The sequence below is a fragment of the Cricetulus griseus genome (genome assembly GCF_003668045.3).
Source record: "Cricetulus griseus strain 17A/GY chromosome 1 unlocalized genomic scaffold, alternate assembly CriGri-PICRH-1.0 chr1_0, whole genome shotgun sequence".
In the NCBI taxonomy this organism is placed as follows: domain Eukaryota; kingdom Metazoa; phylum Chordata; class Mammalia; order Rodentia; family Cricetidae; genus Cricetulus; species Cricetulus griseus.
In genome coordinates this window covers 31,958,156-31,985,665 of record NW_023276806.1, presented here as the reverse complement: position 1 = coordinate 31,985,665, position 27,510 = coordinate 31,958,156, and the positions used below count along the sequence as shown (strand labels likewise).

The window sequence follows — 27,510 nt, the reverse complement described above, 5'->3', positions numbered from 1 at the left end:
GCTTTTACATAGAATTAACTTATTATTTTGAAGTAATGTTTTATATATATTTATATATATGTATACCTCCAAAACATGGTGGTGTGTATGTTGTTCATGAATGAATGTGTACCACGGATGGAGTAGTCATGCACTTTGGCTGACAAGTCTTTGTGCATTTAGATACAAATGAGTCACATTTTCACTGAAATAAGGCAGTTCTTTGCACTTATATCCTAGGAGAAAAGTCTTTCTCCTTTCAAATCAGGACAAACAGCATTGCGGAGTATTTCTCTCTCATTTGCATCTACTGATAAACCCTACACATGTTAAGTGCATGTGGCACTTTAATCACAAGTGTCCTCTTGCCTGGACAAACAGTGGCTAGCTTCATCAAGCACTCTTCCTGAACAGAAAGCTGCCCGAGGGCATCCCTCTACTGTGTAATGCAGCCTGTAGCACATGAGCACATTCTGATCCCTCTGGAGCAGGGCCCCCCAGATCCTTACCTCCCATCTCTTTTGGGCTGCTGCACACATTTTGTGTTCAATTGATTTAAAGAAAAATACCCAAAGCTATTTTTAAAATACAGGTCGGTGTAGTAATCTTTAATAAGTTATCTTGTTAAAGGGGCTTTTTAACACTTTCTCCCTGCATTGCACAGAGCACTGTGTTGTAACTTATTAAATAGTGCTTGTACCAACAGCCACACAAAGGTGAATGAAAACAAAAGCCAAGCATCTACCTGAGTACATTTCTGTTCCCTTCTGTCCTCTTCTCAATGACATCTCCAAAATAGCCTTAGAACAGTCACTTGTAAACAACCATTTGATATATAGTCCATGTCCCTATTTAAGTTCACAAGTATACTTACATTCATATTAAAAATATGGGTGTATCCCTTTAGAAAATAATATCCAATATAAATGCCTACATAACTTGATATGCAAGAATGAATGTGAATTTAAGTTTTTGTTTGATAACCATAATAATATGCTATACATGGGCTTAACATAAAATGGTTTATTACATGTCAGTGTTTTATTATTTACTTCCAAACTCAATAGAGTTCCAAGCTCCCGCATGTCTATGTAGAATCTTCTCTGTGGCCATTACCGTATTTATTGGCCCCATTAGCTTCTTTCAAAACATGGCTCCCATGGTAGTAACACATCTCCTTTAAGGATAAACTCACCTGTGTTGTTGAAAGGGTTTGGTCCCACTAGACAATAATAATGGAACATGGTAACCTACTGAGCTGTTTTTTCAGGCAACTGTGGAAAAAAAGTTCTTTCACACTCAGGCTACAATTTCTCCCACTTAATCAGAGAAGATGTATTCCTAAAGGAGCCCCAAACTTACCGTTTTCAATAAAACACTTTAATGTCTGAATTATGTCATGAGAGCCAGATTTTAATTGGATGTCTAGTAAACAAAGTAATGATAGCTCCCCAGGGAAACATGGTCTGTGTGTAACTTCAGGCTCCAGAATAAAATAAATTTTTAAAAAAAGATAATAAAATAATGTGTTCATAGCAGTGAATAATTGGAAACTTGGAAATAGAATCTTACTTGAAGAGTATGAAAATGGCTACAGCTTCATCATACTCTGCAGCTTAGTTTGGTCTCACTGAAGCCACTCAGAGGAAACAGCACACCCAAATCAGACACTGCTGGTCTCATTTTTGCATCAAAGGCTGTGTGTGACCTTCAGGGACTAGACGTGATCATTCATGTCCCTCATTGCTTTCTTTCCCATTCACCTCCAGTGGCTCTTTATTTTCATGTCTGCATTTCTGTGTAGACATGCTACTTGTAGGCATTGGCTACCAAGAAGATTAAGGCATCTCTGTTTCTATTTTCTGCATATCCACAGATAAACAACAAAGCCAACGTGGTAACCAGCCCCAAAGAGAATATTCCTACCCCGGCGCTGGTATACCTGGATTCTTGTACCCTTCTTAAGTTCTGCACTGTTTGCTGTTGTTTCTCTCGTTTGCTTTCACTAAATCAATATCTATGTATCGATACTTCATTTGTTGTTAAATTGTTTTGTTTTTTGTTGTTATTTTTTGTTGTTGTTTTCTTTTCAAAAATAGAAGAAAAATTTACTTGGTTTGCTTTCCTTTTCTTGAGATAGTTGTCAAGCAGTGTGTTTCTAACATGAGACTTCTCATTTCATTGTGGAACATCATGCTTTTCTCCGCAGTTGGAATTCTTGCATGCTGGCTTGGAAACGCAGTAGAATGCACTTCGGTTACTCTTAGCTCTTCTGGTGATGATTGCTACCAATCGTAAAAACAATGGTTTCTCTTTCCGCCAAGAAAGTGTTGACATCAAGGAGAGCTAACAGGATTCTTGCAAGATGACATAAAAAGTGGACCTTATTCAGAGTTTCCATTTCGCCCGTACTGAAAGACTCCATGGCTTTGCAAGACTTCACTTTCTGAGATAAAGAGGCACTGCATAAGTCAAACCTTTTTGTTTATTGTGTTTCCATTAAATTGGCACTGTTTCACTTTCTTCTAAAGAATGAGAGTGTATAACACAGAAGTTTAAACTATCAATGACAGTTTGTTCACTTCAATCAAATATACAAACTTAACAACTAAGTCAGTTCTACACATTGGAATGGTGTTATGTTAAAATTTAAAATCTGAATACTGACATTTAGTATATGGGATTGTATAAGATTTTCTTCAAATGTTTTCATAATTTGACTTATGATTCCCGGAAATTATTTTTATTCATTACTCTCCCCAGACTCTTATTGTCATTGACTAAAAAAATGTTAGGCATGAATGTTATTTGGGTTAACCAGTAATAGATTCAACTTAAAAACATTTGAAGGAAAAGACAAGATACAGGGTTTTCAGGGCTGAGACCATAACTTAGTGGTAGAACATTTTCTTAACTTAGAAGAAGCCCTGGGGTTCAATCCCTACCCCTAGAAGGGAAAAATTTTTTTCCTAAAAAATTATTAAGAAAAAAAGATAGTAGGTTATGTACTAGTAAGGCCAATGTCACAGCTCAAGCCACTAAAGGAAAGAAAAGAAGCAATAGTTGTGTTTTTCTAAGTGTGCATTGCAAGCTTTCCCTTGGAGACATTCCTGCAAAGAAGGTTGGCCATGGTTACAGCCACTTACAGGTGCTAACGTACCCATTAACGCACACAGCAATCATGCTGTTGCTGTGTGCACCCTCAGTCTATCCTTTTTTACATCAGTATTTGAATATTATTTTACACTTAAGAATATTTCTCATACCAAGCTATGCAAGTTATATGAAAATAACAGTTTCTTCATGGAAAAAGATTACCTAACAGCTTACTATTCTGTATATGAAGTTTATAAAGTAGAAATTTTCATTTCCATGTGATTAGTATAGGATGTATCCACAGTGTTTCTAATGAAAACATTTTACGACTGGTTGGTTCTTAAAACTATTTAAATAAACTTTTAAAGTATTCTTTAGAAGTTTTTTCATGAGCTTTGAAATGTATTCTTTTGGACAGTTTTGTAGGGTTTTTTGGTTGTTATTTTTTTTAACTGTGGTCCAGTGTTTCAGGATTCTCCAAGGATATTCAACTGTGTTGATTACAATTACATCAGAGTCAAGTCCCAAGGCAATACAGCTGAAAAAAATCTTCACAAAGAATTTGATACCTTCTCAAATAATTCTATCTATGGTATTCTTGGCCAATTTTTGTGAGACAGAAGGCAGTAGTAGAGTATCCAGTACAGAAGAAAGGACATCTCTGCCTGGCATAGGGCCTGGTGAAACAGCAGGTGCCTCTTTAGGTCTCCAAACTGCAAAGCCCTGCCTGTTCATTCATCTATCAGGAATAAGGTCTTTTGCATGCTGCTTCTGGGTAGGGAGGTGTGTGATCTCTTGACCTCACCAGGGAGGCCTCCTCAGAGATCCTGTCAGCTGTTGACAGCCCTTGACATGGCTTTAGCTTTGTCATTATTTGGTCTTGTCTGTCGGCTCTCTCTGCTCGGTCCCACAGACTAGTAAGAATGTACTTAACAATGCGAATTGTTTCTTTCTCTATTTTGTTCTCACTCAGGAGCCCCAAACTACTGTAATCCACAACCCTGACGGAAACAAGGTATTCAGAAAGAATCAGCACCATTTGCTTTGATAAGATTACCCATCTCATCAAATGCCCTGTGCGAAACCAATTCATTATCTCAAGTGGGAACGAAAAAAAATTATCCCTCTTGTCATTATCATGTGTTCTTTTTTGGCCTAATTAGTCTAGAATTATATATAAACTTCTTTCAGATCAAAGTGAATGATAGCCTGAGAGAGAAATCAGTGATATCTTAGTGAATAAAAAAAGACAAGGGTCAGGTTCAACATTTACAGTCTTTCTGTAGGATGACTGGACCTTAGATAATTCCATGTGGTCTTTTTATTTCCCTGTACCTGTCCATGAATTGTGTGACAAACACACACAGCATGAAATTTCAGAATTTCTTGCTTTCATTCCATTGTCTTCAAAAATAATGACTTTGTTTTTTTCCTTAAAACTTAATGTTGTTTTTGAGCTTTTCATGTGTCTTCTGTTCTGTTGTTGGAGTGGTTTTGTTGTTGCTGCTGTTGTTTGCTTGTTTGTATACTCCTGTCACTGACAATATTGCTGGTGGTGTTACTGTTTGCCATGAATTTGAAGAGAATTGGGGTTCCATTTCTTGTTAAATATGTTTGTTGTCTATCTATATGAATTCCAGTAACAGATAGTAAAGTATTATGATGAATGAAGACTAATATGTTCCATCTATTATAAATTTTGTGTACACCATGTTAATACCAACACTTGCACACATGTCTGAGGGAATAAAGGAGACGTTTTCTAAATGTATTCTATGTCCACATTATAATTTGTTATATACTATCATATCTAAGGGGAGGAAAAATTGCATGACTTTTCTAAGGTACTGAATATACTCACAGGTCTCTTCCTTCCTCTAATGAACAATGTTGAAAGATCAGGAAGTATGTTTCATCTCTGGTTCAATATTTCACATACCCATGTTGAAAACAAAGTGTTTTATGGTCTTAGTCTGAGAAATATATTAGTGTCATAACACTGGAGATGTTCTAGGTCCTAAAAAAGTTTTGAGGTAGCCAGGGCCAGCACATATGAGAACAATCCCATTAATGGCACTACCAAATGAAAAACCAGGCATAGCAGCTGGAGCGGACACTGCCATAATTCTAGCTCTGTCATTTGTAAGAGTTGCTGCATGGATTTATTGCTTACATGAATTCATTTGTTCTTAAGTGCATGGGTTTAACCTTCATTTTGAGTTTAATTCTGTATGCCACATCACATTAAAGAAATGCATGAATATTTTTCCTTGGTTTGTATGTGTGGAGACTCTGGACAGTAGCTAATTTATCTCCTTTGTTTAAATGTTATAAAAAGTATCTATATAAATAGATAGCTTTCCAAAAATATTGAATCTATAAATGGACACTGACTTATTATTATTATTATTATTATTATTATTATTATTATTATTATCTTCCAAAACTTGTTTTCCATTCACTGAACAACAAGCTATTGACTGCAAATTTGGTCCCAATTATTTTCAGCTCTGATCTTTAATCATTCCAACTGGAAAATGAATAGTTATGAACACTGCGACATGTCTTTTCTAGAAAATATTTCACTGGTACATTTTAACGAAACTACTTTTAGAAATGTGATCTTACCACCAGCAGCTGAAGTGCACTTTAAGAGTGCTTGCTACTCTTCACCTTAATCTGTAGTTTTACAAAGAATTTTGTCTTTTTTCATTGTGGGAAGAGACTTCTTTTTGAGTGACTGTTTCTGAGTTAGAAAAGAATAAAAAAAAAACAGTCTAATTGATCTTAAAATTAAATTATTCTGTATGATTCCAGTGTCCTGAAACATAAGCCAGTAACAGTTTTTGACAACTATAGTCAGCCTGGCTCAGCTTGATAGCCCCAGCTTCTGAATCAAATGATGGAGGAAATGCCTTTTCTCTACAATGATGGTGGGTAGGCACACAGTTGCAAATTCTGGCCTTCACACAGTGCCCAGCACAAAGGTGCTCTTTGCTGACTGGTTTGTTAGGGATAAACCATTTATTCTAAGTTTCCAGTTTATTCTCCTAAAATATTCCATTTTTCCTCCTAAAATCACACTGTTTGAGGCTTTGTAATATGAACTCATCTTCCTCAATTTTTAAATAAACTACATCCTTCTTGTACTTGTACAAATCACCTGGATTTACCCGGCCTCAGTGTCTAGGTGGCCAGAGGACTCCCTTTGAAATGTTTGCAGCATATGATGTCTTGTTTCTGTTGAGTAATCACTTGATGTATTTGTCTGTTTGCATGTCAGCATATGCACACAACCTGCTGAAGAAATTTGCATGATATGTATGCACCACCAGCCAAGTTTGTCAGAAGAATCAACAGTTTGTTGTGTGAAGTTTAACACTGTCTTTTCTTCTCACCAGGAGTCAACTGAGAGCTCAAACACCACAATTGAGGATGAAGACGTGAAAGGTAGGCTTGAGCCAAAAACCGGGAAAGCCCTAACCTAGACCTCCTCATCCATTACAGCATGCCTGATCCAAGTGACCAATAAGTTCAGATTCCAAAGAAGGCTTGTCACAAAGAAATTCATTTTTGTTTTATGAATACATTATTCTGAATAATGAACCACTATGACTATGTCAATGGTTTTCACATTTTGTATGTTTTAAATTTAAAACTATGATCTGTGCAACCATATTGTTGACATCACAGCTAACAATGACTTTTTTTAAACACATCAGTCAAATAGCCTAGTGGTGGTGGCCTCTAATCCCAACATTCAGGAGGCAGAGGCAGGCGAATCTCTGTGAGTTCGAAGCCAGCCTGGTCTACAAAGCTACAAAGAGAAACCGTATCCCAAAAACCAAAAGAAAAAGTAGCGTAAAATACATATGCACTTTAGATATATCATTAAAACTTGTATAGAAGACAGTGCTCAAGATTATAGTCAAAGGAGGTGACATGAAAATATGCTAGTATATTTTTTTTTAACTTTTGATTGAATGGCATTCCATTGAATGCCAGTGAAGCTTTCTGTTTGGAAACCTTTTGGCCTAGATTTCATATAGTTTCTTAATATATTGCTGACAACTGTTTCATTTTATTTGCCAGAGCTTTCTAGCTATTGAAATCTCTGCAGAAACAATTCAATATGCACTTCTGGTCACCCTACTTCCTTTGACCATGTGGCTGTTTTTAAGTGTTAATTTTGCTTCAGTTTCTTGTGCAGTTTTATGTTCTTTTTGTAGCTCAATATTTGCAGCTTCACCTTCAGGAGTCTGGTTGAGTAGAAATTATTCTGACAAAAAGAATTATAACAATAAAGATATTTAAAATAAAAATTTAAAGGATAAATAATTTGAAGATTGAAAGATGTTATTCATCAATTATCTAAATCTTAACTTCAAAATACCTTGCCTACAAATGCCACTAAACACTGTAATTTTTTTAGGTGGCATTAAAGTCCTTAAGAAAAAAAAAACATGTACTTGTGCTATAGAGTGAAGAACCAGGAAATCTCAGGTCAATGAGAAATATGCACAGTTTAGGAAATGAAAATGGTTGCAGACTACATTGGCAGTCACCTCTGTTGACCTTTATCTTCTTGGTTAACTGTTAACATGTATTCTTTATAGTACTAGTACACTCTCTTACCTCTACTACAGAGAACCCCTCGTTGTTTCTTAGAGTGCAAAGGTGGATAATGGTGTCAAGGATACTATCAAGTCTATTCATCCCACTTTTACCCCTGATCTAAAATTTGAACAGAAGTTAATCTTAGGAATGTGCTAGATAAAGACATTTTGTTAGCCAAATAAACACATGCACCATTTAGGTTTTCAAGGAACAACATCTTGTAAGTGTTTTAGAATCATTGGCTCTTCAACTAAATGAAATGTTTTATATGATTTTGATACCAACTTATATAAGTCTTTGGTGGGACTCTTAGAGAGGTTCTAGGCTATTGTGTATCAAAACAAAGAATTGAGCAATGGTAGTTGCAGCTGAAGTAGAACCAGTTTATGAAGGGGCGGGGGAATATATACTTCCAACAAAGGAAGTAGGCCAGAGGAAAAAGAGCTCAGAGCTCAAATAGTCTTACTTCACTGAGGATGGGGGTTTGTGTGTCACATAGTGTGAGCTTTCTGGCTCATTTGTATAGCCTGGTCTGTTTCACACATGCTCTGTAGCATGCAGTTCTACATACAACTTCATGCATTCCAAGTCTCACTAGTATCTAAAGTCTCTGCTTGAGGAGGGTTGTTTTACAGGCCACTTTAAGCATCTGTGGAACTCTATGCCTATTCAGTATCAGGATTCTGTTGGCCTCAACTAGCAGTCCTCTTTGCCAGATAGTTTTCCTCATATGTTCACTTTTCAGCCTTTGCTGAGGCCTACTAGATCTCAGTCTCCACCCCATTCTCTGGCCTCAATTTTTAATCAAGTGTCTGAAAAACCTATCCATTATCCACCAAAGGAACTGAGTCTTTAAATAACTGAGTATAGCAAGGGGAATGCCAACATCCCAGTATATGCAGTTCATCCATCTCGGATATTTTCATACTTTGATAATTATGAGAATGGCTTTAATTTGTAATGCTTCTCATCTGAATTCAACTAGAGCTATTAAATACTTTCTCAGGATAACTTTAATTTATGTAAATATCAATGTCTAATATGAGTTTCTCAGTTGGGCATAGTAGCACACATCTGTAATCCCAGCACTTAAGATGCTGAGACAAAAAAAAAAAAAAATCAGAGTTCAAGGCCAAGCATCCATACAAAACAAGTTCTATATCAGCACAGTGGACACAGAAAGACCTGTCTCAAAGAAGCAAGTCAAAACTAAACAAATCAAAGGTTCCCTCAGGGATTTGAAAGACTGAAGCACTGTTTTTTAGAGTTATACTGAATTTTCACACAGCAAATACTAGAGAAATTGAGTATAACATTAAAATTAAAAAGTATAATACAAGATTAAAAGAAATGCCTAGTTGGTAATTGAATATAGAGGTTCATTTATATTCTGGAGCCTAATGAGTAAATTACATTTCTGCTTCATTGTACTAGTGTAGAGATGGCCAGAGTCATAGATATGCCCGTTAGGCCTCACTGTCTTCTCTCTAAAACATGTGCAGCTGTTTGATAGCTAGTTCTTTTAATGTTGACAGTCTAGAAACCTTTAGGACTAGAAGGTGATTTGGAAGATCTCCCAGGTATCATTCTAGAGGTAAGGGAGGGAGAAGATGAAAGATTGGACCTCATTTTGATAGTTTGTGTTGTTGGGTGTTCTACTTCTCCAGGAATTTCTCCCTCTGTCAAAGTCACTGAATAATCCTCCAGGAAAGGCCTGATATACTTAATTCACCTGGATAATTTTGCTCGGTTCACCCCAGGATTTGCTACACTCTGTGTTGTTTAGTGGAAAATATGTTTATCGTTTTGCTCTGTTAGAAGGCAAAGTTACATAGGTATCTTCCATGTAGGAACTTATAAAGACGCTTATATAATTTGACCAAAATTATGTCCTTTATGCATGACTATATCACATCTAGAAAATTCCTTTAGTTCCTTTCACTGTCCATGCTGTCTGAGCAAGGTTGTATACAACATTATTACTCAGGAAAAATCCCATACTTGGCATCTAGACATTTCCCCAGCATAGTCCTGTGTTCTAACACCTGTTCTCCCCTAATGCACATCTGGCGGCACCTATACATGGCCCTTGCTGCCATGTCACAAGCTTCCCCTACCGGTGCCTAGTCCTCACCAACTACCCAGGAAATGAAACTTTCTCTCTTCTCTTTTCTGCAGAGAGCATGGGTGGGTCACACACCAGGTGCCCTAATCAAAGAAAGAAATTAAGTGCATCAACAGCACAGTTTCCTCTCCCAGGGTCTTAGGGGTAGCTGGAATGTTAACTGCCAGGCCAGCTGTTTGCATAAGAAAGCCAGCAGAAGTAGTAAATAGATGAGTGGAAATTTTTAGGCAGAAAATAGGGGTTACGCTGGAAGCCACGACTGGAAAAAGACAGTTTTCATTTGTGTCTGCTTGTTACGTTTCCCTTAGAAGCTTGCGATCTCCCAGGCTCCCATCTGCATGTTACTTTTGAACTGTGTAGGGTAGGTTATCGGGGTCTCTTCATTCATTCAGCAAATACTAAATACCTTTTTTTCACCTGAGCTCTTTGTAAACTAGTCATGGTTAAGAGATATCAAAGATACGGAGCGAAAAGCTCATGTATGTTGTACATTAAGCTCTTTCTCTGAAAGGTAGGCCCGTTTCTCCTAATTCAATAAATAGTAAAGGAACAACAATGAGCAAGGAAGACTCAAGATCTCCCCATGATTGAGCCAAAAATCTTTTGTTTGTCTGTTTTCTGTGGGGATTTTGGTGTTGTTTTTGTTTAAATATAGTTAAGAAGGTGAGTATGGTGATACCTTCCTATCATCTTAACAGGAAGCTGCAGTTGTTGGATCGCTAGTTGGAGGCCAACCTCAGCTATGTAGAAAGAGCCTGACACAAAACAAACCAAAGATAAACAGAACAAAAGTATTACATTATAGCTCCCCCCCCCACCCCGTTCCTATCCAAGCATGTAGTCATCCTGAGGATGTCCCTATTGTAGTGATCTTCTTACAAATCTCCCAGAGTTCATTGTTCTCCTTCTCCAAGGGCAGAGTGCTCACATTCTAGTGCCAACATTTTGCACAACTTCCTAATATTGTCTTGTGTTCAAAAGTCAGAGATTATTTTTGATGCTGTGTCAGGAGGCTCAGCAGCTTATTTGGTGCCATGGAGAGTTAGTAATAATTTGGAAGGTAATGGCATTATAACAAAGGACAGTTACTGCCATAGACAGGAAGTAGTCATGGCCCATAATACAAAATAAAATTTCTCCTGTTAAAACTAACTCTCGCCGGTTGGTGGCGCACGCCTTTAATTCTGGCACTCAGGAGGCAGAGGCAGGCCGATCTCTGTGAGTTCAAGGCCAGCCTGGTCTCCAGAGCAAGTGCCAGGACAGGCTCCAAAGCTACACAGAGAAACCCTGTCTCGCAAACCCCACCCCCCAAAAAAACTAACTCTCATCAAAATTTAAAGTACTAAGTCAAAAATGTTGAACTAGCTGTTTGCATTTTGAATACATGTCAAACTTCATATTAATTTCTAGTTTTATCAACCAGTGTCACCATTAACCGTTCACTTGTGACTGGCACATCTAACAGTGATCCTTTCTATAGGTATGGGGGTGCGCTTCCACACTGTCTGCATATGAAGACTGTCCTTTGGTTTGTGGCTGTAGCCACAGTTTGCAGGGCCTGTCGCTGTATGCCACAATGCCTCTCCACCTCCTAACCTACCCAGCATCATTGCTCAACGTCAGCTCCTTCCTGATGAGCACACCTAATTGCTCCACCTGATGCTCTTACCCAGCATGCCAAAGTTGTGTGTCACCCATGGAAGTTGGGCTTTGTGTGTCCTTATCATCTGTCACTCATCCTGCTTCCAGCATGTCACTTCGGCTCACCACTCAGCTGCTACTCACATGGATCCCTTGCCGCATGCCACCCACCTTGCAGGTCTAGCCAGTGCAGCTCAGCGCACCAAGCAGAATTCACTAGTTCTGGGGTCAACTGGCAGGGGCTACATCCTTGCTCAACCCTTTCTCTATTTCCTGGGGTGATGGTAAAGAAGCTGTATAGGATGCTTCCAGAAGGCCCTGTTAAAGACAAAGATGCTGGACCCTTATCACCTGCTTGGGATCTGGTGTCTGATAACACCCTCTTGTCAGCTCCTGAGCTAACCTATCAATCTCTTGGGAAATAAGCTTTATGTATGTGCCTTCTGAATCAGCACATTAGCATACAGTGTGGTCACCAAGTACTTATAGACTCAGTGGCCCATGTGGACTGTTGCCGTTAGGAAAATATCCCTTTCTGTGGGGGACTTCTTGGGGTAAAAGAACAGATGCTGCTCTTCTTCACACCTGTGTGCTGCTTGTCACTCAGGACTTCTCTTGCTTGAACATCCTGTTTCCAGAAGGTATATGAGTCAAGAAACACCTTTATTCAAGGAGTGGTGGCAATTGCACCATTCTATCAGCCTAAAGTGTCTTAGACAGCTTGTAGTATATACAATAATTTCTTTAAGATTTCTAACCCACAATGTCCTTTTTGGTGTTTTTAAGAGAAAAGAATTTGCCTGCATGTATGTACGTACCTGCTAATCTTTTTTTTTTTTTTTTTTTTGAATTAGAAACAGGATTGTTTTACATGACAATCCCAGTTCCCTTCTCCCACCCATCCTCCCCTACCACCCACCCCCCAATTAAAACCCTATCTATCACATATCCTTTCTGCTCCCCCTGGATGGTGAGGCCTTGCATAGGGTGTCATCAGAGTCTATTGTATCCTTTGGGATAGGGCCTAGGCCCACCCACCTTGTGTCTTACTCAGGGAGTATTCCTCTATATGGAATGGGCTCCGAAAGTCCACACCTATGCTAAGGATAAGTACTGAACTTCTACAGGAGGTCCCGTAGATTTCTGAGGTTTCCTCACAGAAACCCATGTTCCTGGGGTCTGGATCAGTCCCATGCTGGTATTCTAGCTATCAGTCTGGGGAGCGAGAGTTCCCGGATGTTCAGGTCAGCTGTTTCTGTGGGTTTCACCAGCCTGGTCTGGACCCCTGTGCTCTTCACTTAACCTTCTCTGCATCTGGGTTCCAGCTCAGTTTGGTGATTAGTTGTGGGTGTCTGCTTCTACTTCCACCAGCTGCTGGATGAAGGCTATAAAATGGCATATAAGTCAGTCATCGATCTCATTATTAGGGGAGGGCATTTAAGGTAGCCACTCCTCTGTTGCTTAGATTGGTAGCTGGTGTCATCTTTTGGGCCAGAAACATGGGATTCAGGCAGAACTCAGTTCTAACCTGCAGTGCACAAACATTCTCCTTTTCTCTAGATGCTTCTCCCTTCGGCACATTTCTAATTTACCTAAACCAGTGTGGCCTCACTGATTTGCTCAGTACCAGGTGCTTCCTGTCGAGCTTGTATCTTGTGTCTTCATCAGTGGCTGTCTGATGCTTGTGTCAGCAACCCTTCCGACAAAATGCAGGATCAAAACTGGTCCCAACCCACTTAAGACAGAGAGAGGTAGGGAGAAATACATTTCTATAACAGAAAAACAAACTCACTCGATACTAATAAACTATGGGCTTAGAGGTTCTAGAAATAGATTTTTTTAACAATTTTATAAAATGTAATTATTTTTTAAATAGTATAGAGAGGCTGAGGACTTAACTCAGTCATAGAGCAGTTGCCCAGCCTGTATGAGACTTTAGGTTCGACCTCCAGTACTGGGGAGAAAAGTTTGTATGCGCGCGCGCACGCACACAAAATGATACAGCACTATTTTATCAAATGATTCATGAATTCTAAACAGGTATACAGTCAGATAGCACACCCACATTGTCCTCATCTAAAAATTCAACCAAGGATCAAAATTTCTGGGGGTGAGGGGGACACTCCACCCCAAAACAAAAGATGCCAAGAAAAATCCGACAAAACCAGGGTGAACATGCATGATGTCATCTTCCTTTACCAGTGGTTCTCCCGCCTTCCTAACGCTGAGACCCTTTAATACACTTCCTCGTGGTATGGGGACTCCAACCATAAAATCATTTTTTGTTGCTACTTCAGAACTGTAATTGTATTACCTGTTATAAATCATAATGTAAATAAATACCTTTGGAAGTAGAAGTTGGACAAAGGGGTTGCAAACCACTAAATAGAGAACTGCCTAAATAGATCAAGTGTTCACACAGGATTGACTTTACATCATGTTAAGTATTGTAAGTAATCTGGAGGTGACTTACAGTACGTTGTAGGTACAGGTAGGTTACATTGAAAACTATCCTGTTTTTATACCGAGGCCTTGAGCCTGCTTAGCTTTTGTTGTCTGCAGAAGTCTGGGAATTCTCTGTGGATGTGTTTAAAGATTGCATCTAAACTTTGATTAGGTTGTGACTTACGAACTTTAAACTCATTTTAGTACTTCAAAATCTTTAAAATCTGACATTCATTATTAATAGGTAGTACTCTATATGAGTCATAGAAAGATGCCGGATGTCAAGCTACACACCTGTGTCCCAGCTCTCTGGAGGCACAGGTGGGAGAGTACCAAGTCCCAAGCCATCCGGAACCACATAGGCAGGTCTCAGCTACCCTGGGCTACAAAAGGATACCCAGTCTATAAAGGAATAAATAATTGATCAGACTCGCCATCCATAGCATCAGACATTCTATATCTAGCCAACTCTCAGTTAATTATAATATAGTTGTATACATATGACATTAAGTACAAAGCTCTCCTGGTTCTATTCATGCATTTGCTTTTCCCACTACCTAATTTTGAAATTTTTCCAATTTAACAGGGGCTAAATTTAGAATTATATATAAATTATAACTTTTATCACATTCCGTCTCCTCTATGAGTTCATGCTGTATTCTTCCCACTGTGTTTAGTGATGTGAAACATAAAAGGTCAGCAATAGCCTGACTGGAATCAGGATTCTGCAGTCTGCTTTTAATTTCATCCTTTATTAAACTTGCTTAGAGCGGGTCACTTAAATTCCCTGTGATTCTAGTTGGCTTCTAAAAGCACAATTTAGATGCTGAATTCACTAATTCATGCTTGACTTTTCCCTTACATGTCTGTGATATAATACTATTAACAGATTTTTGTAAGATCTCTGGAGGCACACGCCTTTAATCCTGGAACTCGGGAGACAGAGGCAGGCGAATCTCTGAGTTTGGGGTCACCCTGGTCTACAAAATGAGTTCTAGGATAGCCAGGGTTTCACAGAGAAACCCTGCCTAAAAAAATCCTATGGATGGATGGATAAATATAGATAGATAGATAGATAGATAGATAGATAGATAGATAGATAGATAGTATTGTAGATGTTAGTCATGTAAGCTACCCAGAATGATCATAGAAATATTATTAATTCCAAGCTGAAAAGCACAAAACAATTGCAATAAATTAATGTAATTGTACAGAGTAGATTTATAATTGGAAAAAAGATTCTGCTAACATACATTCATATGCCATCAGTTGCACTATAAAGTTGGTAGTTTAGACACATTTCAGTACCAAAGAAGTTACATATTTCATTTTCTAAAATTGTTAACCATGAAAAATTATGATAACACTATCTATGGACTAGAGATTTGGATTAGTGCGTAAAAAGTTTGAGGACGTAAGTTTGAATCCTCAGAACCTACATAAAAGCAGACACACAGTACAAGCATCTGTAATTAAAGGGAGATGGGAGTTGGAGACAGGAGACTCCCCAGAAGCTCTCGGGCCAGTCTGCCTGGTGTACATAACTAAGGAACAGCAAAGAGAACCTATCTCAAGCAAGGTGGCGGTGTGGGCCAAAGCCTGGGGTTGTCCTTTGACTACACACATACCCAACATATAAACAAACCAACTTTTTAAAATCCTAACATCTAAAATCACTAGTTGAACTCATTCATTTGTGTATAGAAGTTAAGTCACAGTTATTTGCCTTTTTTTCTCACTGTTAATTTTGTGTAATTCTTAAATTACTTGCCATAATTAAGAAGTTACTTAAAAAGCCATCTCCTTCTGAGTGTGTACTGTCTTCTGCTAATAAATATATCTGGAAATTCTGTGAAATTATATGATTATATTGTGATTCTTCCTATAAGTGAAATAGATTCAATATATTTACTGCTATGAACTTCTAGAGTATTCTTTTTTCAATTTAATTTTTAAAAAAATTACACAGGCTTCCCCCATGCCACTCATCCCTTCTGCTTCTCTCATGTCCATTCTCCCCCACTTCCCTTCCAATCCAGTCTTCTGTTCTTTGAACATTGCTGTTGCATATACTTATAAATGGGTGAACATGTAAATACAACCTGCCAAGTTGATTCAGTGTCGCCTGCATGTAAATGTTTCTAGCGTTGACCACTCAGTATTAGGTAACCAATCAGGAAACTCATTCCTGGGGAAGATGAATTCTCCCTCTCTTAGGAGTTGTTAATTGTGTGTAGCTCTTCATTTGGGAGTGGAGCCCTGTAGGACTTCCCATAACCATTTTGGGTTGTCAGCTAGTGTTGGAAATATTCAGGTCTGGTTTAGGCAGCCATGTTGTTAGGGTGTGCAGCTTCCCTGTTATAGTTGGAAGACACAATCTCACTGCAGACTTGAAGATCCTCTGGATATTGCAGTATCTCACGTCCCTCTTCTAAGATGTTCACTGAGCCTTCGGTCCCAAAATTATATTGCTGACATTTCAATTTGTTTTGGTCACCCACTTTCAGTTAGTTGTTCTCTGCATTTTGACTTAGTTGTAGCTTTTGGTAATGGTCTGCTGCTGCTGCAAAAGCAAAACTTTCTTAGTTCTGTTGGTGTATGTTTTTCCCACTATCTAATTTAAAACATGGTCCAATTTAATAGTGGCTACATTTAGAGCACTTAACTGGACTATAGGAGTTGTGTGCAGGAAGAGGAGAAGGCAAATTTCCTAAATACCTCCAAGCTCTAGAATGCTCATTGGTAATCAGTTAAATATTGGGAAGTACAAGTTGTACGTGAGGAAAAATGAAAGGTGTTTTACAACTAGTCTCAAGATTTCTGTACATAGATGTAATAGGTAAGGGATGAAACCCATAGATGGCATGGATGGCACACCCACACATACTGACAAAATATTTGTACACATAAATTAAAAACAAATATCTCAAAAGAAATCTTTAAAACCCAGACCTTCTGCACTAAAGGGTTTTTCCATGGTGCAGAGCCCACAACAGCGTTTTGAAGAGTTAGCATCAGTTCTGAGCACAAGGGTCTGTGTTAGTTTCCAAGTGTACAGATAGATACAGATGCAGCAGTTTCCAGATGTGCAGACACGGATGCAGCAGTGCCACTGTATGCAAGGTGTTCACAGGTGGCTGATGTGCCTCTGCGTTATGCAAACCCAGGATCCAAACACCCGTTGAAACTGCCATCTTCCTGAGAAAGCTCCTTGAAGATCTGCCTTCTGAAGTTAGTTTTAAGGGTAAGGAATTGTATTAGCCAGTACAGAAGGTGAGAGAGGAGAAATACATTCCATGCAGAAGACATAAAAGGGAGTGAAATTCAAATCCAAACCATAGTAGATGAAACTGGAGAGGAGTGAATATGTAGTCATAGGAGCACTGGGTCATGATGCTAAGTAATACAGGTGACACCCCATGAAAATGCACCAGGCACCCGGGACATGTCAGGAGATGCCCTCAGGTGAGTGCGGTGTCCATAGAGAGAAGGAACATTATGAAGCTGTGTGGAGTGTGTGCAAGGGGTGGGGGAAGGTGGAGGGGAAGGACACACAGTCAGACAGAGTGGCTTTGTTCCGTTTGAAGGATGTGGGAGGCTGGATGATACCTGTAGGTTGGTGAGAGCAAACAGACAGAGTGAGAGCCCTTCCCGTTCTTTCTTGAATTTTTTCACTCAGCTCATCTTTCAGCAAGTGTGTATTGAAGGGTTCTTGAGGCCAAGCCCCATTAAAGGAAATAAATACTGTATTCCAAAGTGAATATGAGTTGGAGCTGCACTTGTATGAAAAATATCCTTTGTTAGGGAGAAGTAAATAAAATAAGGATGGTTCATAGTTTAATTAGATACACCCTTGTCATAAAGAGGACCGTAGAGTGTCTAGTGACCTGACATCTTGGTGAAAATGCCACTACTAAGTAAATAATATTAATGCAGTCTTTCAGGAGAACAACTGGGAGGTTAGGGAAGTTAGTCACATAGCCATGGAACTGCAGTCACACTGTCAGCTGCTGCCCTGAACCTCACAGTTCTAGGTTCTCGGGGCCCAATACAATGCTTTGTATTTGGAATAATATATGAAATTGTTCCATAAAATTGATGATGAAGATACATGTCTGGCAGGTTTTCTAGCAAGCACAAAGATATGTAAGAGGAAGCACTGGCCTGAGCTTTGAGAAGTTTTTAAAGGTAGAAAGAGAAATGTTAAAACTTCCTGGTACAGAGGTCTATTAACAGAAATGGGGTGCAGATACTGAACTCTCCATTAGAACTCTGCCAGGTTTATTATCCTATGGCTGGTGGAGGAAGCAACTTCTGAATGGTGCATTAGAACCCTGACTCCAGGTTGGAGAGGGGGAGGAGAGATGCTTGAGCAATGTGCACAGGTTCAGGACTTGCCTATTCCAGTAAGAAGTCTGTGGTTGGCAAAACTGACACTGACTTGTTTCTGATTTCCCCACCTAACCCAGTTCAGATCCTGTGGAATTTTGTTTCTCCTGGCTCCCTGGTGTATTTCTGCCTTTAGTTTTGACATTTTGCTGGTTGCCTTTCAAGACTTATTTCTGGCATGCAGTTTAGCCTTGAAGGACCTGACCTAATATTAGAGCTCGGACTCATGAATGATAGAACTGCCCTTAACCATTTTTGGTCTTCTCTCATTTCTGAAAGTGATGCATCCTGGGATGGGACAGAGTGAAATTTCCCTTTAAATAGCTACAGCTTGTCTTTTGTTTTCTAGTTCTCAGTTTCTGGATAACACTGAGATAATTCTAAAACAAGGAATAATACAGGCATTCAAATTTTAACCTAAAACGTCAGAACTGTAGAGACTGAAGCAAGAGGACTGGGACTTGGAAGCTAATCTTGAAGACACAGAGAAGCTCTCATGTCAAACAGCAAAAGGAACAAAAAAAAGTTCACATAAGGACATAACTACCATCACATGTGAAAACTCTAGATGCTTATAACATGTAATTCCCACAGAGGGTCCTATATTTAAACTATTTGAATTCATTCATTTTTTAGGACTGAAAATCCAGTGTGTGTGGGAAATGGAGAGGCAGGCAGAGTGAGGAGCCCAGCCCTCAGATGAAACCCAGTGCACCCTATAGTTCCCCAGGAATGACTTATTTTGTTCTGCGTTATTACTTCAGTCACTGTTCGCCATGGTGCACAAACAGATGTTTTCTCCCTAATGTTATGTGTTATGCAGTGCATCTTGTTTCTTTCAGCATATTTTGTTAGCCGTTGCTGGGAAGAATTTGCTACTCTGTGTTACGGGGCAAGGAGAACTAGCTTAGTGCTGAGGATTGTGATTCACTTTACTGTGGTGGAAATAACACCTCTGCCAGAGCCATATGGTCCCTCTGGGCACTTGCATGTGATCATGTTAGTACCCAAAAGACACTGTTAACAACGTGCAAGTTCCTTTGAAAGGCTAGTTTGATCTCTTTTGATTAGTTTAAAACTGTACTGAAATTTGACCATTTCCAAACTTTTCTTTCTTCTGTCTTTCTTCCTTCCTGCCTATCTTTCTTTTTTCCTTCTTCCCTCTCTCCTTACCTCTCTCTATCCCTCCCTCCCTCCCTTCCTTCCTCCCTTTCTTTTTTTTCCAATACAGGATTTCTCTACATAGTCCTGGCTGTTTCCAGAGCTAGTTCTGTAGACCAGGCTGTCCTTGAACTCGGAGATCCTCCTGCCTCTGACTCCTGAACACTGGGATTAAAAGCTTGTGATGCTACCACCAAACCTTCTCACTATTCTCATAGATACATAGGTAAATAGTCTGTGTGAATGTATTTGACACCACATACACCATACATAACATTTTTAAAGTGTCAGTGCACATTGACACCCACCCCCACAAAACACTCCCCGTTCCTCCTTCCTCATTCTGTGGGCCTTTTATTTCAGTCTACAGGGTTTTGATCATATTGCATTACCCTAAGATATAGTAAGTCTCCAACCTCTTTTTCCAAATGTGTGTCCAAATGCACCTATAAATTATAGATTGAATTTGGCATAACTGTGTCACAGTCCAGGTCCTTTAATATAGCTGTGTCATCAGTCTTACTGATACCCCATATCCAGTCTCTCAGCTGATCCTCTGGTTCCTCCTTCAGGACACATACTGTGAGGTCTTTTTGTTTTGTTTTGTTAGTTTGAATTGGCTTTTATTTGCTGACTCCTTCCCCATCACTCTGGCCCAAAATAACAGCATCTTTTGCCTGCTCATTGGCACAGCTTCTCCTCTGCATTTTCTGTCTGTAGTCTATTCTTGACACAGTATTCAGACTACCGCTTTTAAAATGTATCTGTGTTCTGCTTAGAATTCTCCAGTGCTTTGCCAAATCCATTAGAATCCATTAAGAGCCTCTCCCTGACAGTACTCCCTTCCCACCTGACTTCTTCTCTAGCACATGCAATACAAGAACACTCTTGCTGGTGTGTGAAGCAAGCGTCTGCCTTGGTGCCTTTGTTCTTCCTATTGCTTCCTGGTGTGTTCTGATACACATTTCTGTTCTAGTCTCCCATCAGATGTTGCCCTATGTGTGTGAGATCTTCCACAGAAACTCTGCTTACATGTGCATCCCTCCTTGTCCCCTTCCCCTTGTTCTTTTTTTCCTAACGTGTGTGATTATCAGAAATACAAGTTTACTTATTTGGTTACTGTCTCTCTTCCCCACACTAGAATACCAGTTTCCTTAGAGTAGATGTTTGTTTGTTTTTATAGAATCTGAGTAGTGTTGGGTAGTAGCAAGAATAGTTATTTAACTGATAAAGGAGGGAAACATATTGTATACCAGTTAAATCATGTCCTGGCAGCCATTAAAATATCAAGCCAATAACAAAATTTACTTCTGTGGATTTTTGCATACATGACACTACCCCTCATAATCTTAGAGATAAAACACAGATAGAATGATGAGTTGAAAACCCTGTCTTGAAAAACCAAACCAAACAAACAAGCAAACAAACAAAAAGAATGCTGAGTTGAAGTTCAGTGGCAGAACACCTGCTTTGCATGCATAACTTCCAGAGATCCATCTCAGCATGCATGCCAAGAAAGAACAAATAGGTGCACATTTTGTATTTTTCCACCATATCACAATTTATTTAAGAACAATAAATTCTCAAGTTGTAGCAATTTCAGTGGCAACAGTATTTGTCACACACTCCCACTTTCCTTGCTAGTTCAGGCAAGCAAGGATTGTTTTATTTGCATCTTTATTACTAACATCAGCTCTCAGATCACATGTTATCACCATGTTACATCTATGTATCTCTACATGTGCAGGTTAAAGAATGCAAGGGTTGAGAGTTAAAAAGTTTCAAGGCATCTCCAAGAAGCCGGAGAGGCAGAAGCTGGGAAACTGATAGAGTTCATCTTTTTTGATGTGATGATAAAGCAAACCAAGCTGGAAGTCTTGTGGGAAAAGCTGTCATGGCTGTTGTCTGTAGAGTCAGGTGCTGCGGCTGCTGCTGCTGAATCACAGCCTGGAGTGGACCTGCCTTGTCAAGTCCAACTGAAGAGGAGAAACAGGAAAGATGCAGACAGACAAACATGTAGATAGACAGATAGTGTGTCCGGGTGAGTGAACAGGAGAACAGACAGAATGGTATCCTCAGCAGTGGGGGTTGAGTAGAGATGATACCCTTAACAGTCAGAATGTATCCTAGAACACCTGACATGTCATACACACTAGGCCTCATTTTTCATTGGCTGGCATGCTTGTACTCAGCCTGGGCCCTATGACATTCATCAGAAATTCCAAATAAGTATCGCCATGTTGTTCCCAAGTGCTTTTCTGTGGGGGTAGTCCTGTTATTATTACCTTACTCTCAGTTAATACAAGGTGGACATGAATTTCCTGTATATTAATCATTTCGCAAACAATGGCAGTGGTATCTGGCAAATGTTTGTCCTTTTACATTTTATTTGTTTTTTATTTTTAAATTTTTATTGTATTTATTTGCTTATTCATTCTCTACCCCCCCTCTCTCTCTCTCTCTCCCTGTGTGTGTGTGTGTGTGTGTGTGTGTGTGTGTGTGTTTAGACATAAATGCCCTGGCCTCATGTAGAGGTCATAGGACAATTTGCAGGAATCCATTCACCCCTTTAAACAGACCCATTCCACAGATCAGGTCAGTCAGCAATGTGGGAGACAAAGAACTTTACCAGCTGAGTCCCCTTCCCAGCCCTTGTGCTCATCTTTTGAATTCAATAAATAAAGGGAAAAATCTCACCCACAAATATGTATCTATTACATTACATTTTCTGAACATTTGAAAAGTTATGAAAATGAGCACAATGCATAGAGTATGTGGGGCTAAGCTTACTGTTGTTGATTCTGAAGTACATAATTAACCAATTTAATTTTGATTGAAGTCACATTAGTTAAACCAATAATGCCTTTATTGAGCCTGCAAAATTTGGCCAGGCACTTTTACAAATCTCTAGATGTTACTCGGGGCACCACACATGCTAGGTAAGTGCTCTACCACTGAGTTACATCCCTGACCTTCTTTTTACATTTGTAGTTTTGTTGTTGTTTGGACCAGAGTCTCACTAAGTTTCCCAAGCTAGCTTTGAACTTTGATACCCAGCCTCCTGCCATGGTCTCCCAAGTAGCTGAGATTATATGCCTGCAAAACAGTCCCACTTCTAATAACTACTTGTAAATTAATATTCTAAACTGAATTTAGAACAGAATATCCCACAGCTAAGTTGTTGATGTTGTGCCACTCTGGGGCGCCATGTTAATAAAACATTTGGGTCTGATAGGGCAGTTTTATCTTTCCAAATTAAGCTTTGAAAAATATAGTAGCTAATCAAAGAAATTGCTCTTGTCTGAAGGAGTCTTATTGTTGCTGTTTTTCATATGCACAGAGACATGGAAAGAACTGTAGAAATTTGCATGCCTGTGTGAGCATGTTTCTGTAGTGAACATCAAAATTACAGGTAATTTCCCTCTAATCCTAACAAAGTCTTAGAAATTGTGACAGACCACTCTAAGTTTTACTTGCTTCACCAAGTTAGATCCAATACTATCAGTATTGGTTGATAAACACATGAGCTAAATACATTGAGTCCTGCCCATTGGTCAAAGTGCCACAGACAAACACACTATGCTACTATCTTGTCAAGAAGGTTCATATTATCTTCATCAGTTTACGGCTTACAATCATCTTGCTTAATTATCTTCTTATTTGTCCAATCAACTTTTCCACTGGCTCCCCGCTAATTATGGAGAACACTTGCTCCAGTATTTCACACAGTAGGGCAGGGAAGAAGATGGAGTCTAATCTACCCCATGTTCTGTGAATCAGCCTTGCTGCTTCTTCTTCACTTGGTCTGATTTGCCCTCGCAGATTCTTCTTTGTGGACTCTGGAAGTTACATGATGGATGATGATGGGCTTTAAGTGGAATCTTGTAGTTACTATACATAGTAATAAGCTAGATGAATGAATGGGATGGCTCAGCAGGTAAAATCACTTCCATGCACGCCTGGAGACCTGAGATTGACCCCTCATGCCCACAGTAAGTTGTAAAGAAAGAATTTACTCTACTAAGTTGTTCTCTCACCCCTACATATGCACCATGGCATGTGCCACACACACACACACACACACACACACACACACACACACACACACACATTATCATCACCATCTTGATCATCATCAAAGAATTAGCCAGAAAATATGGAATGGAATGAACCACGGGTGACATCAACAGATATTCCTTGGTCATGGTATCTTACAAGAGATTATGTCGAAATGGGTTAAACCAGTGGTGAACACTTTTAAAGTGTCATTCTTAAAATTGAAATAAGCACCCAAAGTTAGTTATCAAAACTCTTTGACTTGAGAGGCTGAAATGTGACCAAGAACTTCTACTAACTCGGAAATGGGAAGAAAAGCTTCAAAAATACCAGAGGGAACTCCAGAAATATCAAGCAGTAATGTTTTTCAGTTCTACTAGAGTAAGCCTAAATGGTTTTTTAAAAGAAAAATGAAATTTTCAGGGAAATGGATACAACTAGAAATATTATACTGAGAGAGATCACCCAGAAAGGCAAACTAAGCATATTTGTGTTTATCTGTGGCTCCTAGCTCCCTTTGTGAGTATAAAACCAAAGTAACCACAGAAAGGAATGTAGAAAGGGACCAAGGCAGGGAAGGGGCTATAGAGAAAGACAGTAGGATGCGGGTGCTATGAAAGAGGAGATGACAAAAGCAAAAGGATGGGGGGTGTAGCATTCCACACTACCACTCCCGTCTGTGGCTCATAAATCCTTCCCACCTCTTCTCCCATGATGTTCCCTAATGGCAAATATAGTTGTCCCATTTAGGACTAAGCAGACAATCTCTTACATTGCAGTTATGCCTTTCTCCATTGACTGATGCCAACTGAAAAACAAAAACATCTCTGAGCAAGGCTGTGAGCAACCAAGTCTGTCTATACAGGGATCTGTGTCTAAACTAGAATTTGTCATCTTAAAAACAAGCAGATGTTATGTCTTTAGTTTCCTTCCTTTCTTTCTTCTTCCTTTCTTCTTTCATCTTTCCTTCCTTTCCTTCCTTCTTTTATTTTTTCTTCTCCCTCCTCCTTCTGTGTTGTCAACTATTAAGAGAAAGTGGTAGCACTTTGATCTGAGTCATGGAACGTACTAATACTATACACACTTGATGGTACTCTCAATGTTGAGCTATTTCCAGGATCTTGAAGTCAGCTTGGGGTAGCAGAGCAGTTAGCCAATTGCTTTTATGTGGCTCATCTTAATTCTTTTATGTAAGTGAATGTTCTGAATAACCACACAGTTTCTTTATACCATGAAAGTCTTTACTTTTTTTCCTATGAAAATCTCTATCACTAGTTTTTACATCCCTTTCCTTTGTTTTTTTTCCCCAAGACAAGGTCTCATCATGTAGCCTTGGATCTCATGGAATTTGCTATGTAGAACAGACTGGCTTTAAACTCAACGAGATCCACCTGCCTCTTCTTCCCAAGTGTTGGGATTAAAGGCATGGACCAGCAGGCCTGGCTACACATCCCTTAACTTTTAAAATAGTATATATTTCATTTCATTATCAGCTCAAAGGTAACTTTAAGAATTTTAAAAATCTAGGCTGGCCAACATGTACACTAAATAATCTCAGTGCTGGGTCTTTCTGCGTGTAATTTGCTCCCCAGTTAACTGACTTTGAAGCTACTGTGTAGTCTAGAGAAAAGTACAGGGATACTTTGAGTACTTTTTTTCTGTTATTTTTGGGAGGCTAGAGTTACTAAAATGGAGTTACTTAAAATTACCATCATCCACGTCATCACTAATGCATAAGGGTATTTTGCCTACATGTATGCTGTGTACCATGTGCAAGCCTGGTGCCCTCAGAGGCCAGAAGAAGGTGTCAGATGCCCTGAAACTGGAATTAGAGAAGGTTATGAGCTGAAATATGAATAGTAGGAATCAAACCTGGGTCATCTGGAAGAGCAGTCACTGTTCTTAACCACTGAACCAACTCTCCAACCCTGAGAAGTGAGTATTTTTGAATAGATGCCTTCTATAGTAGAAACTGTATAGTAACTTTTGAAAACATTCCTATATATAAATTTGGTTATTGATTGTTAATCTAATATTTGAATGAAATCTTATAGATTACTAAACCAACCAGCCGCACTCTTTGATAGGTATTATTTTAAGTGATATAATAATGAAAGTTATTCTCTCCAGTGTTAACTAACACAAAATTTCTGAAGTAAAAATAAAGTCACTAAGAAACAAGCTGTTAATTGCACAGAGAATTCTAAGCCTAGCTGGGCTTATAGGCACCTTTTCTTATAAAACTACCAATAGAGTGAAAATGATCCTAATTTGTATATTTGCCTAATGTAACTGTTCCCAAGGGTTATTTTTGTTAATGGCAGCATGGAAAAAGACAATAAAGCCATGGGGCTCCCAGATGTGTGGAACTGGCACAGTAATTAATTGCAAGCCTGGTCCGGTAATTAAGTAGTCAGTCACCTTGTCATAGCAAGTTCAAAGGCATTTAGGTGGCTCATTTGGGTTTATGATTTCAAAATATTGAATTAAGCACTGCGGGCTATAAAGAAACAGAGGTTAGTGATTTGAATGGCAAGCAGGGGGCCTGAGCCTCATAAAGCTCAAGTTTTGGCCTACTCTGAATTTGCTGGGTGGCTTAGCAAGTCATTCCATCTCCCTGTCCTTCAAGCATCTGGGAGCCGAGTGAATTCCATCTGAGAAATGTAGGCAGGCGTTAGAGTGAACTGCAGTATACGTGTGGGAAAGACTGAGTAGAATTGTATAGGGCCTCCGAGGAGCAAAGACAGCTCCAGACAAACCAGACCACTGTTCCTACTAGGTATCTTTTGATGACTGAGTAAGTAACCTTTAGACACAACCCAATAAAGCATTTCAACATGTAACAATCTGCAAACATCCAGGGGCTAAAAACCACATTGCAGACAGTTAGATGCCTGGGTTTGTTTTCTCAATAAGCTGATTAATCACAAATGTGAACACGTAAAAATTTCACTGACTATAGATGTTTCCTTTACACTCTTCTTTTCTTGAAGTGAATCAACACCTTTCAAAGTTGCCTGGAAACCCCTAGATTTTCCCGACTATGCCTGTATGTGTTGTATCTTCTTTGGCTCGGTCATGTAAACCCAGCTTACAGGTATCTGACGTTTATTTAATGATTTTGAATGTGTACTCTATTCTATATAGACTGTCTGGGTATGTGTTCAAATACATATGCATTTAGATACATTGGCTTAGTTCCCAGTGTTCAGAATACAAAATTGTCACATACTCATTGGGGACTGCAGTACAATCACAGTGAGATAAAAATAGCTGGGTGTGGAGCCCTCGGGGACAGCAACAGTACAGAGGAGGTAACCTATGAGCAAGGCAAGGGAAGGAGATATCCAGGCAGAACTTCAAGATGGCAGAAGAAGGGGAAATAGAGAGAAGACACAATGTCATCAGTGATTAAGGAATCAGTAACATAACAAGAGTCCCTAGGGTGGCTGAAGAATGGGTGCTAAGTGAGCCAGAAAGCTGGAAAAGTACTAAAGTGTGTAGAAAAAGTTGATCTTTGACTTCTGAACAGTAAAGGCCCTGAAAACCTAATGGGAGTAGGGTGGATGGTTCTGCTGTAGTGAGGGGCAGAATGGACCAATGTAGGAGAAGACCCTGGAGATGGGTCTTCTGAGAGTCTAGATCAGATCAGTGGCAATGGGCCCTGAGAGAAAGGACGGTCAGAAAGATTCAGCAGTGAGGAGACCCCCGTGGTCCATTTTGTGAGGGTATGAATATAAAGGAGACGCCAAGGTTTCTGGCTAGAAAAGTAGACTTCATTGCCAGTAGTCAAGGAGAAAGGTGCAGAAACAGGGCAGGTTAATCCAGAAAGTGAAGTGAGCCTGAAATGTCCTATACCTAGGCATGTTTATAATATGGCAAGCTGACTGGAGAGATGGTTCAGAGCACTAGCTGCTCTTCCAGAAGACATGGGTTCAATTCGCAGCACCTGCATGGCTGCCTAAAACTAACTGTTCCAGTATGTCCACCCTCACCCTCAC

General features: G+C 39.4%; 1 protein-coding gene across 3 annotated transcripts in view; it reads left to right on the top strand.

Annotated features, from left to right (window-relative positions):
• The window catches only part of LOC100752268 (calcium/calmodulin-dependent protein kinase type II subunit delta), a 244,069-nt gene that overhangs the window by 198,225 nt on the left and 18,334 nt on the right, over positions 1–27,510 (top strand). For 2 of the 3 annotated variants that reach the window (XM_027395664.2, XM_035450695.1), the window contains exons 14-15: positions 4,049–4,090; positions 6,477–6,525. In XM_027395664.2, the coding sequence (XP_027251465.1) occupies positions 4,049–4,090; positions 6,477–6,525 (91 nt within the window). The remainder of the gene's footprint in view (positions 1–4,048; positions 4,091–6,476; positions 6,526–27,510) is intronic. The other variant, XM_027395667.2, reaches the window with a different exon arrangement.